This window comes from Ricinus communis, chromosome 7 (genome assembly GCF_019578655.1).
Source record: "Ricinus communis isolate WT05 ecotype wild-type chromosome 7, ASM1957865v1, whole genome shotgun sequence".
In the NCBI taxonomy this organism is placed as follows: domain Eukaryota; kingdom Viridiplantae; phylum Streptophyta; class Magnoliopsida; order Malpighiales; family Euphorbiaceae; genus Ricinus; species Ricinus communis.
In genome coordinates, this window is record NC_063262.1 from 9,104,341 (window position 1) to 9,117,076 (window position 12,736).

Consider the following 12,736-nt stretch of genomic DNA (forward strand, 5'->3'; position numbering starts at 1 on the left):
GATAACAAATGAGCCTGTACTCAGCCTCCATAGAAAATTAGTATGCATGTCACAGTATGAACAGTACATAAAAAAGAAAGGTTAAAATTTAAACCAATTTCAATAAAACCGATAAGCTAGCAGTCAAAAGAGTTATCTTCATCCTAAGGAACCCTAAAGATGGACTGAAAAGATGAGTTGTTAGTTTGGTCACAGACCTGAAGCGCACGGATGAAAGGCAACAAAGAACATGAAGGCAGGAACATGTCAAAAGCCTTTAATAATGGCAGAAACAAGTGTTGTTCACAAAGCACTGCCACCATCTTTGAGAGTGATACTGATACTTCATCAGAATCACTTGAAATATTAACATGTTCACTAGCATCTGGTTTTCTTTCCTCCTCGCCAATTACAGCCTGTGCTGCAGATACTTTTGAACCAAAATAAGTACTCGAAACATCAATAGGTGCAACCAATGGATCCACAAAAACGGGCTCCATCAGACGGCGGCGTTTCGGATTCTGCCGGTTATAATGAATTGTTAAAGCCCTGTTACCCACTGGCAAGGAGTTATTAGCTTCGACAGCTGCCCCAACATTATCAGCAATCTGCGATGTAATGCCATTCACCTTGATGGCTGAAGTTTCCCTGTAAAAATAATAATCAGAGTACAAGCCATAAATTCTTGAAGACCACATAATCAAGGAAAAAGAAACTCTAGACAGAAGTGCATATCAATCAAATCCAGATGGCAAAATGCTCATGAATCTAAAATCTTGAAAGAGCAAAAAAATATGATATCTGGAAAGCATAATTTATTTGGGGTTGGTGGTAACCTTGCAGCTGTAATTTCAAGCCAAACAGTCAGGCAAGATAATGGAGACATGTCTGGAAAGCATGATGCAACCATTGCCAAAAGAGACCAGGACATCTCTTTAGCTTTCCTCAACAGAGCCTCACCAGGATTTTTCTGCTTCTCACAATCTGCTAAAATTCTAAAGAGTTCAACAGGTATAAGTATATTCTCATCAGAATATGAAGTTTCGCTCCTTTTTTCTGCTGTATCACAATATGATGGAGAACAAGCTTTTTTCCTTGACTGCATGCCCTTCAAAACGGTTAAAATATGAATCTTGAGACGTGGATCACTAAATTCCTTGGTTGCCTGAGAAAGTAAATTACCAGACAATGTACATGAGGCAGAATTTATCAAAATCTTTGAGAAGTTTATTAAACTGAAGAAACTTACCACTTGGACCACCATCTCAAAAGGGTACCCTCCAATCTGAGCTTCAGACAAAAATCCAACCTTATAGCAGAAAGTGAGAACATAAGATTGGGAGGTGAACAAGTTACTCAAAACTAAAACCAAGGAAGCATAATGGGCAAGATGCCAATCATCTCTCTCCCTGGTCTTTTTACTTCATTTTATAAGGTTAAGGGAAAGAGACATACCCAATCATTATCTCTTGCCAATACAGCAAGGTATTTAGTGCTCAAGGGAAGCTGGTGCATCTGACAGAAAACTGTCACTAAATTCCAGCGCTGACTTGCAGCTTTTTGTTGAGATCTCAGTTCAGCACCATCACCACTACCAGTTAATAACCAAGATCCACAAGTCTTCCCATCCATCATCACTGGAAGGCTAGCCTTCTCTAAATGCTGTAGAACTAGCATGAGAGCTCGTGAAGGTCGTTTGCTAGCAAGTAAATCTGAACTTCTCTTTAGCTTAGCATCACTTACGCTATCCTTTCTCAGATATTCATCTGCTAGTGATCGAGCCAGAGACTCTACCATGCCACCCTTGTGAGAAGCCAAATGCAATACAGAGCCCTTGGGTGAAATTTGACCATATTTCTCATTATCACTTAATTTGTGAAATGAAGATATCCGCCTCAAGGCAGCAATATCTACTCGAAGCATGCTGGCAGATAAACCACACAGCTCCAGGAGAAAAGCACATGAAGCCACCAATACAGAATCCTCAAAATGAGTGACAGCAAGTGGAATAACCTGAAGTGCCACAAGATATGCCAAACAATGACTGAATTGAGATAAACAAAGCAGTTGTAAGATAAAAGATTATGCACTTTATCAGTAACAGAAACAGAAATCGATAAATTGCACCGGCCTCCAATATTGAAGTGAATGACATTCAGTTAAGACTCCCTTAATCTAGCCACAAAAGAGAAAGAGAGAGAGAGAGGGAGAGTGGAATCAATTAAGATCAAGAATCCTTCACATGAAAAAATTGAAGGCATAAATTTCATAGATTTTCTCTGCAGTTTTCATCAATTTACTGTAATCCCTCATCTGCTACTAAAGCTGGCAGATTAAATACAAGATAATAAAGCAACCTGTGCATATAAACCCAATCAGAGTAGCAAGATCAGCCCACTACACTACCAGTTTAACTATTTTTTCTCTTTGAACTTGGAGCATGTCCATTAAATTGAGAATGGAACTTGTGAGATTTAATAAAAGTTAAATTTTACACCACCTAATATATTTTCACTGCCTTTTCTTTTTTGTGCAGATTTAAAGAAGTCTCATGCAAATTTCACTTTTAAACATGAAAGTATGAAACCAACAATAAAAGCAGCCATGAGGAAATTCACAGTTTTGGTTGCCTCTCTAACTTATACAGATGTCATCTAGTCCCCTAATTTTCTTTATTTTAATTTTTCTAGCCCACAGTATGACATACGTTTAACTCTTTTACCATCACTGACCATCCATAAACTATATAGGGATATGGGAGAGTGAACACAAAAAATCACTACAAAAGGATTCATACTAGATTAGAGGGCACTCTTGCCCGACTTCATTATGCATCTGATGTTGAATTGTAGTTGTTGTCCAATTATTCTCCTGCCAATGCAACTTACAAGAGAAATTTGGCAACAGTCCTAATACCACATTGTTGCACAAAATGGTTGATTTTATACCTTTAATTGTAAGGGTGAGAGTGCTATTATTACATGGACGAGACTTTATTGAGCTCCATTTAGAAAATAAAATTCTAAACCCCCTTTTCTGTTAAAACTAATAAACCCTCAAAGTATATGCTAGGAGTGAAAGCAATGCTTACAGATGAAAGAATAGCTTCCTCGCTCTGTGCTATAGGAGCTAGAAGTGTTTGGACATCTGATTGCACATTTGTTTGTCCATGTGATGAAGTGCCAGATTGGCCTTCCACTTTCAACTTTTGAACTCTAAGACCAAGAACATGATTAAAAGCTGCCAGTGCACGTCCACGATGCAGATGGTGCTCAAGCCCATGTCCAGTTTCCTAAAGTCAATGTAATAACATCAGATGACAACCACAATAAAGATACAGGACAAGCACTATTAAACAAATCATTCAACATCAGTGGAGCCAGGCTCCTTAAAATACAAATTCAATTGGTAAATGCTCCTGTTACCCGCATCATCATAAATTTTATTTATCCATTGATATGCTATTGGGTTATCTCTCCAAATAACTAATCCATTCAAGTCAACATACTTGTATATTCAGATAATAGAAATATAAGTAACATCTACTATCATGCATATACACCTCCACCGCTCAAGTCCCAAACATACTTGTATATTTTGAGGTAATAGAAATATACACCATTTAATTTCATGCATCTACACCTACCCATTCAAATTCACCTGCATATCATCAAGCATCAAGATTGAAAGCGGGAAATTTGTTAGAGCCCCAAATTTGAGAAACCCATGATCTCATTAAAATGAGAGCTCGTCAGAGAGAATTCTATAATCTCTGAGTTTATAGGAAACTTGAGACTTCCTGAAATTCTCCATCTTACTGTTCCTTAAAGAACTTAGCTAAGAAACAAAAGAAATTAGTACTTATTCACTAACTCAACAACTACCCACACACAACTGAACTGCAAATTTAGAAACACACTAAAGGAGATGCAACTACTAAGAATTTAACATAACTACCAACTCGGAACTCCCTAGTTGGTTACATATGACCCATGAATTGTTGAACTCATTGATGAATCTAACTTAATTCACAACAAAACTTCATGTTCAGAGACTATCGGTGGTATTGCAATTGGCATTAAAAAGTACCATCCTGCAAATACTGATATTGCAATTTTCTTATAATGCTCCAAAGAAAATTCAGATAAGAATGTACATTGCACAAACACATAAAAACATAAATTAGATATGATAATGAGCGTAAACTAGTTTCTTACTAAAGATGCAAATACCTCAAGTGAAGAATCATAGAGTTCCTCCTGAACATGATTTTGTATTGTTGCTTCCCAAGATACGGCACCTATCTCAGTGTGCTCATCAGCATGTATGCAAAAATCAATTTCTCTATCTAACAAAGAGTCTCCTATAGGCAGCCCTGAGAATGATTGCCATCCGAGAGGACCCTACAACATCATGAAAACAGCAACATGAGTTTAAGCATTTAAGAAAAAGAAAAGTCACTTGGATGTTACTGTTATGTCAAAGCAAAACTAAAATGCCATATGTAACTTGATTACTGTAAGAAGTGTGATATGGGGTTAATGACCAAACAAATCTGAACTTTTAGATAAATTGTATTACTAGTAAAGAATAAATAAACCAACTTTGACATTCTTATTAATTTTGACAAACCTTATGGTGCCTTAAGCTAGATGTCCTAATGCACAACTATAGCGTAGTTAGGGCGCATATGAAATGCTGTTGACCAATAGTGACAGAGTACGCAAGTAGAGAAGCAAGGAGAGGTAAAGATGGAGTAGATCAAAAAAAATATTTCCATGGTTGATATAAACAGTGCAAGAAGATGAGCAAGTGTGCAAATGGCAAATGGTACAGAAGAAGACTCAAAAGGACAAAAGAGAGGTACCACTAGTGCAAGGAAAGGTGGAGGAGAAAAAATCAAAATAGATTTGAAGGTTTTTGATGAAGAATAGTGTGTTTAACATATAATTATCTAGAACTAGCCACAATTGAAATAAATGTTGCAGATAGAATCCATAACAGATACAGAAAACGAACTAGCCATAGGGCTCATAATAGAATATTTGACCTGTGTTGGAATCATCTGGTCATTAGCCCTTTGATATAATATCTACATTGCAAGCATGCTAGAAAATAAATCAAGAAAGCAGCCACAAGGAAAAGACCTGGATAAAAAGCTGAATCAGCCTCCTCACAGTTTTAGGAAACCAGCATGGCAGCATTTGGAGAAGTGAAGTATCACGTGCAGAAGAGAAGAAGATATTATCCCGCCAACAAAGATAGTTTGAAAGCACTGAATTTCAATACATATAAATTAAACATCACAGTTTGACAGATATGCTACAGAAATCTAAACATTATATGGTTAATTCATGTCTAGCCCTAGATGGAATCAAAATAACATGATATCAAACCAACCATTATTTGCCTTAGAGCCCAACAAATTAGAAGTATCTTGTCCAACACTTGCTGCTACAAGTGTGCGCCATAATGTAGGAAATCGTTGTAAAGTGGGCCTAAGGTTTTCCAAAGTGCACTGAGCTGTGGAGCTACTATTCCTTAATACACTCCCACTACTTAGGCAAGTTTGAATTGGATTAGGGGCATGCATCAGAGTTGCTAAAGCCGCCATTTCACCCCCTCCTTCCGCAATGTCATCAACAGTACGAATAATTTCATCAATCTCCAGAACACTGAGGCTACTATCATGCGACATTATAGATCGAGCATTACAAAATGATGCATCATATTCACGACCCTTTATCCTAGAGAGAAGCAACCATTTTGCCCATTGGCATTCTCCCTGAAAAAAAAGAGAAGTGTTTTAAAAGGAAATAAATGAAAAAGTGCATCCACAAATTATACATTGCAAGCAACAAGCCATTTTGCACTGGAAATTAATGATAAACAAAGTACCAAAATCGAACTGAAATACCATGATGACCAACTTAAAGAAAAGAAGGAATTTCTGCTACAGAATTGAGTTATTCAAGATAATAGGGATACTGGTGTAAACAAAGACAATCTAGTTTTGGAGATACTAATGCAAGGATATATCTGCTATTACACATGGACGATGCTACTTACCTTTTCCTAAAGAGAAACATTTCAACTCTGCCAGGGCTTTACAAAAGCAGCAAATAGACAAATCAGTACAAGCATTAACCTATTTTAGAAGTTTTTTCTATTTTTCTGTGAGGAGATTGTTTCAAGCATTATCCTAAGGAAGGAGACTCGCAATAACATTAAAGTGTACTCTGCAATAGAATAGCAAATGACCACATATGAATTTATAGAGTCCAGAATACACTTTAAAAAAAGAGGAAAACATATTTGGTTCTATTAAATAATAAATTGAATAAAAGACCAACATCTTTATAACAGGGCAATTAGATTAGAGAACACACTTTCAAGGTTAAAGACAAGCATCATGCACAAGCACAAAAGCTTACTCCAGTATGTATAATACCTATACTAAACAATTTGCTTAACAAAAAGAGCTGCAAATGACAGATAATGCTGAAGCAAAAGCAAGACCAGAGATATCCTAACAGCAGTAATTTAAATGTGGTCATGGAAGAAAAGCTATTGAAACTCGACGCAATCAAGGAAAATCCACATAGAGAACAGTAACACTCACTGGATGTGATGAAACTTACTGCAGCTTCCTGTAACAAGTAAAGTGAATCATTATCCAGGACCGGATTGTGATGGTCAAGATAAAGCTCCAAAAGGTTTGGCAACCTATATTGTACGCAGTGATGCAAGAATAATTTATGTAAAGCTTGTGTGGTATCAAATTGATATTGTGCACCATCTGATACATTCAGATCAGATGAACTCTCCACAGAATAATCCTCTAAATGTACTCTACTAGGTCTCCTAGTTATGAAGCCTGAACGAGCTAGTAGAGCTACAATCTCTGCAGTGCCTTCCCAGTAATCCTTCAAAAAAATAAATTTCTTAGCAAGCTCCTGTTCCATGAGCATCCTTAGCCACATAGAGCACATTGCATCAGCTGAAAACCTGAATATTTTAATTCCTGGAACATCCATGCACACAGCATCCACTTCTTCAATGGAGCATATATAACTTCCATATGCTGGAAATTGGCTGCTTGATCCAACAGCTGGCACATGCTTTGTGCTGTCCAAACTTACTTGGAGGCTTCCACGTGATACAGCAGATGCAGGAACGAAGTCCATAAGTTTAAAAACCTCCTGCCAATCATCATGGCATAAATAATACTCCAGTTGAGACTCCCACAATACATGAACACCCATAAGGAAAGGTTGATCCAACACTATCTGCATAGCAAGAAAGTAATTGAGGAAAAAAAGCTTAGTGCATGAATTCGTGTATTTATTAACTGACTATTCAAAGAAGAACTATAAGTGTCTAGCAATTGACAAGTAAATGAATTCAGTTCATAAAATAAAAGCATCTGGGGCACAAAAGGAAGATAAAATATGGACCCATGGCATCGGCATGTCCTATCTTACAACTGGCATTTTCTTTTCCTTCAATATAACTTCAACACAATGGTGCATCCAAAGAGCCATAAACCAAATAAAAGCAAAAGAAATAACTTACACGATCGATGGTTCTCTGATCCCAAACACTAGACCACACTGCAGCACCAGACCAATATCCAGCACCAGCAGTATCTTCATCAACCACAGAATCAAGAGAATTTTCATTCATGCTTGTCCATGAACCTAAAACAACTCCATCAATTTCGCCACACTCGATGATAAGATTGCTAAATAGATGAGAATGAAATAACTGGAGCTTAATTCCTCCAGGAAAATTTAGAGGCCGTGTAGCTCTCATCAATTCCTTCTGCCGACCAAGAAAAGTTTTCCAGAAACTACTGCTAGGATACAGCCTCTTTCCAGTAAGAAAGAAGAAGAAAGACTCATCAGTGTATGAAAACCAAAATAAAAACACTTACTCAATAATAAAAAATTGTTCCAGACAAGTACAGATACCTCAATTAATAATATCATTTCCAACAACTTCCAATCATAAGGTCCCAGGTAACCAAATCTTCTTGCCTCTTCTGCAACTAAAATCCGAAGAGATCTCCGCACTGTGCCAAATAACAACTGCTTCAGGCAGGTTTCAATGTCCTCCCCAAGCCTTTGTAACGTTGCAATGGCATGCCCAGTTTCCCCCTGTTAATCACAAATGATGAAAACAGAAATATATATTATTTGAGCTCCATGTGACTAAACATTAATAAGGTACCTTTAAAAATAGGTCATAAGCAATGGCTCTTCCAATGTCACGAACTTCACTAAAAGTATCAGGAAGCTCGTCATCATTGTCTAAATCTCTTGAACGATGAAGATGTAATTGTAAAACAGCTAAAGGTAGACGACCAGAAAGAAGAGCATCTTTAACCACAGTTTTGAGGTCTAAGTTATCTACTTTCCAACGTGCAATCATCTCTTTAGGATTTTCCAAGGGAAAGATTTTCCTTCCCAAATTTCCTGCTACTGGCACAAATACAGATACTGCAGTTGAATCCTCTTGATCCAAATAAACACTGGAATCCAAGGCATCCTTGGACATCAAAGCAAGCTGTTCAGTACTGGTGCCCATGGACGTTGCAGAAATTGAAAGTTCTTGTTGGTTTAGTGTCTCCAAAGATGAAGCATTAGCTGAAAGAACAGGAAGCTGAGACTTATCCTCAAACAAATCTGTTTCTAAATTCAAAGCCTTTCCATCCACCTAAAACATCAAAAGGTTACATGTGGTAAGCAACAGATAAGAATCAAGCAGCTCAGAAATATGTCATGAGATCACATATAGCATACCAATCCCTGGCCACGCTTTTTAAATTGTGCTCTAAGCCGATTCTGCATATTTCGAATGATCTCCATAAAGCGAGACATATCATGAAGCCTTCCTGAGCCCCCTATTTCGTTCTGCACTTCATCTGGTGAAATTGATGGGAGAGAGAGCAACCGGATCTTCCTAAAGCCATGCAATTCCCCATTCTTATGCTGCTGCATCCCATATTTTTGAATCATTTTGGTTGTGAAGGCAGTAGCCAACGAAAGAACCCTGTAATGCAAAGACGACAGGAGTTAAAAAGAAAAAAAAAAAAAAAAGCAACCCAGTAGTAAAACCAGCAGCCAACCAATAAAGCCCTTGAAAATTTAAACAATCAATAATATCTTTAGACTTAAATTAATAGCAAAATATCAGCCGCGCAGGATTCAAGGAGGACAAATTAAGGGGTATGAAATGAACTGCACGGAATAGCTTATGGAAGACAAGAGAATGGCCATTCTTGATTTTTCCTCAAACTTGTCGAAATGCTAATTCAGTATATGAGCTTATACCAGATGGGTTCCAAAATGCAAACAGTTTTAGTCAAAAAAAAAAATGCAGATTCAATGCCAGCCCATGTAAGTTCTACTTAAAATCTAAGAAGGAAATAAATACCCAGGTTTGAGAAATACATGAGCATTACCATATAGAGAATACTCTTGCATCAAAACTGAATTTTAATAATTCCATACAAAAATCAAAACCAAAAAATCCTGAGACTTTATACAGACAGGGTAATGCACCATAGAAATAAGATCTCTTATACATTCTAAGAATCCTGAAACATAGATATACTGCACATAAGAACTACAAATTACAAAACATGACTTCTAAACCAAACTAAAGAAGTTTTCCATAGATTTTTGACAAGGCTAGGTAGCATAACTTAGTGGCTACCCACTTTATGACTAGCAGAAGAAGGTATAGTTTTAGTATGACTGTGAAATAAATGATATCAGTGAAAAATCTTACCTTGATGCAGCAGAAACCTCACTGTCACTGCCATTTTTATGACACATCAAATAAGCAGCAGCAAAAAGCAATCTCAAAATTCCTTCCTCTGCTAGATTGACACCAACAAGCATTTCCAGAGATCTGGTAAGCCACCCAAGAAATTAGAAAACTAAGTGTTTCACAATTTGATATAAACACAATGGATGCTTATTCATATACTTCTAGATGTTCACTGCTCATCCGTCAAAACATTAGAGCCTCAGAGACCATATCATATAAAGTTAATGTCAGCATAACAGGAGGAAAGAAATTTATAGCGAAGAGGGTCTTGTCGGAAAAGAAAAACTTTAATATTTCAGTTACTATATATTTACATCCTGGCATAGCGTCTAATATAGAAAGACAGTCTTGAGCTGAATTAATTAATGCCATTTCTAAAAGATCAAACCTCAAAGACAATTAGTTTTTGACAAATGGACTTGGGTAGAACTCATTCTCAAAAGCTATCTCAAAGGAAAATGGTGCCCAATCCACATATATACACCATAACAGCCCAGTGACTAGGCGATGTGGGATAAATACAACTTCTAAAAACCTCCCTCGCGCTTAGCGTGACATACAAACGGGTCGGGTCCAAACCCATCATCGCAGACAAAAGCCCGGCTCTGATACTATGACAAATAGACTTGGGTAGAACTCATTCCCAAAAGCTAGCTCAAAGGAAAAGGGTGCTTAATCCACATATATACACCATAACAGAGATCTGGTTCTAGGTGATGTGGGATAAATACAACTTCTAACAATTTCAAAGAAGGGAAGAAAGCAGTTTGTTACATTGAAATAGAACAATTTCAAAAGTTCAATTTTATTCTCTTCACTCAATCAAAAATAAGGAGAAGATGCTAATAAGATGAGTCATCCTCCTCAATACAAGAATAAAAAATAAAAACTAAGGAGAAAAAAATAGTAGAATTAATAAAATGAAATCATCCAATCATGAAGAACAGTCGGTAAAGACAGCCAATGATGCTACCAGAAGCTGAACCATATAGGCCATATAGAAGTTGGACAAACAATTTTATTCTCATAAGGACTGCAAAAACATATACTCTGGCTCCTTTTCTTTTTTCTTCTAAAAACCTTTATTTAACAAGAGATAAACTTTCCAAATCTCAGGAGCACATGTGACATGTATAGACCTATTCATGGGTCCAGATACCAGCCTGAATCCCCCCGAAAACCTAGGCTTGGGCTTAGATCACTAAGCCGCGGTCCAGCCTGCCATTTACACTGAAACACCTCCAAGCCAATTCAAGTGTAACAGAGGACCATAGTAAAAAGAGGTTATTAGAAGACTACGCTAATGCAATAACACAACACAAACATCAAACTTGAAAAGACTCCATATTAGGCCTTCAAAACTGCAATAAGTTATCGGTATTTTACTGAGAACCAGAAACCTAAAAATCAAATTTTGGAAGGAAATTGAGCTTTCAAAATGAAGAAGGAAACATCACGAGAAAACAAGTTGGACAAACAGAAAAGGGTATGCAAGAGAATATCCCAACAATTTCCAAAACCTAAACCCTGCTATCGCCTCATGTCGAAGACAGCCAGAAGGATTCAAGAATATTAGATAATGAAGCAAGAAATATCATCATTCAGACATTTGTAATGTTTTATAAGGGATTGTATTCCCATCTCAAATGTGAAAATTAGAAAATTGGCTAAATCCACTACTACAAAAAACCACGCTCATGTGAAAATCTAGCTTGAGAATTAACGCTACTTTTATTCCAAAACAAATAAAGTTTTGGAGAACTTGAATGTCTTTCATTCATATGGTAGCAAAGTGTATTTTCTTTCTATTTGTCATCACATTAATCTTGTTCAATTAGATAACTTTTCTATTTGTTTACAAAGCATTCCCACCATCTTCATTCACAATATATGCATAAATAAAAACAATAAAAAAATGCTGTCAAGCATTTTCGTATGAGTGAGCTGTAACTGATGCAAGTATTATCTTGCATTCCCAAGGAAGCAACTGTAGAAATGTATGTGGTGCTCAAACATGATAATTTTAATGCCATAACAATCAACCAGAAACTCAATGCTGCAACTTGAAACAAGAAAGCAATAATGGAAAATCCAAAAGAATTTGTAGAATCTTACTGCTCTATTTCATCATATTTCAGGTAGTGCAATGCCATCTGTAGCCGACGCATCCTAGATATTTTTAAGTCCCATCCTGACACGGTAGTAACTCAGATTTAATAAGCGTATAAGAAATTTGAAAATGCAGCAAATCTATCACAATCATACAAACACGTAATAATGTCAACAAACAATTTCCAGCTGGACATAACTACTTCCTTTCCTACTGTTGTGTTCCCAATTCTTTCTTAACATTCTCATCTCAGCTTGCTCTTTTTTGCACATGCACCCGATGCATAATCCATACTACAAATTGCGATCACCACATAAAATCCTCACTCAGGAATTTTGCATATAAGCTACTTATAAAGTCTACCGATTCAAGAGCATTAAAATAAAATAAAATAGACTGCATGGAACTATAATTTGCAACTTGTGTATTTTCAGAGAAGAGGGGAGAGAGACCAAAGTGTCCATTAAATTATGAATAACTAACTAGAACAAAGAAGCTTAACCTATGATCTTAACAATTATGATGTCATACACAGTCATCAAAGGTGCAAGGTGCATCAAGGCGCAAAGAGGTCCTGGAGCCTAGGCGCAAGGCACACGCCTAATGGAAGTGCAGTGCAAATTTAAAATAAATAAAATAATCATACAAAGCTAATAAGACTCATATCATAATTTTTTAAATCTAAAATGAAATACATGGTTGCATGCACAAACATATACCTACTTAACATATTTCTAAATCCATAATATAAAACTAAAAGGAAACATGTACAAGGAACATAAAACCGTAATTATAGACTTATAGTCCTAC

The 12,736-nt window shown here is 36.6% G+C and overlaps 1 protein-coding gene across 2 annotated transcripts in view; it reads right to left on the reverse strand.

The window, feature by feature from the left end:
- Positions 1-12,736, reverse strand: part of LOC8264038 — a 28,710-nt gene that overhangs the window by 10,859 nt on the left and 5,115 nt on the right. For both annotated transcript variants that reach the window (XM_015726028.3, XM_015726027.3), the window contains exons 5-19: positions 11,932-12,007; positions 9,775-9,897; positions 8,784-9,033; positions 8,212-8,697; positions 7,953-8,138; positions 7,555-7,851; positions 6,621-7,268; positions 5,380-5,764; positions 5,127-5,254; positions 4,212-4,382; positions 3,071-3,271; positions 1,435-1,992; positions 1,229-1,288; positions 816-1,144; positions 198-627 (exon numbers count right to left, since the gene is read on the reverse strand). In XM_015726028.3, coding sequence (XP_015581514.2) covers positions 198-627; positions 816-1,144; positions 1,229-1,288; positions 1,435-1,992; positions 3,071-3,271; positions 4,212-4,382; positions 5,127-5,254; positions 5,380-5,764; positions 6,621-7,268; positions 7,555-7,851; positions 7,953-8,138; positions 8,212-8,697; positions 8,784-9,033; positions 9,775-9,897; positions 11,932-12,007 — 4,328 coding nt within the window. The remainder of the gene's footprint in view (positions 1-197; positions 628-815; positions 1,145-1,228; positions 1,289-1,434; positions 1,993-3,070; positions 3,272-4,211; positions 4,383-5,126; positions 5,255-5,379; positions 5,765-6,620; positions 7,269-7,554; positions 7,852-7,952; positions 8,139-8,211; positions 8,698-8,783; positions 9,034-9,774; positions 9,898-11,931; positions 12,008-12,736) is intronic.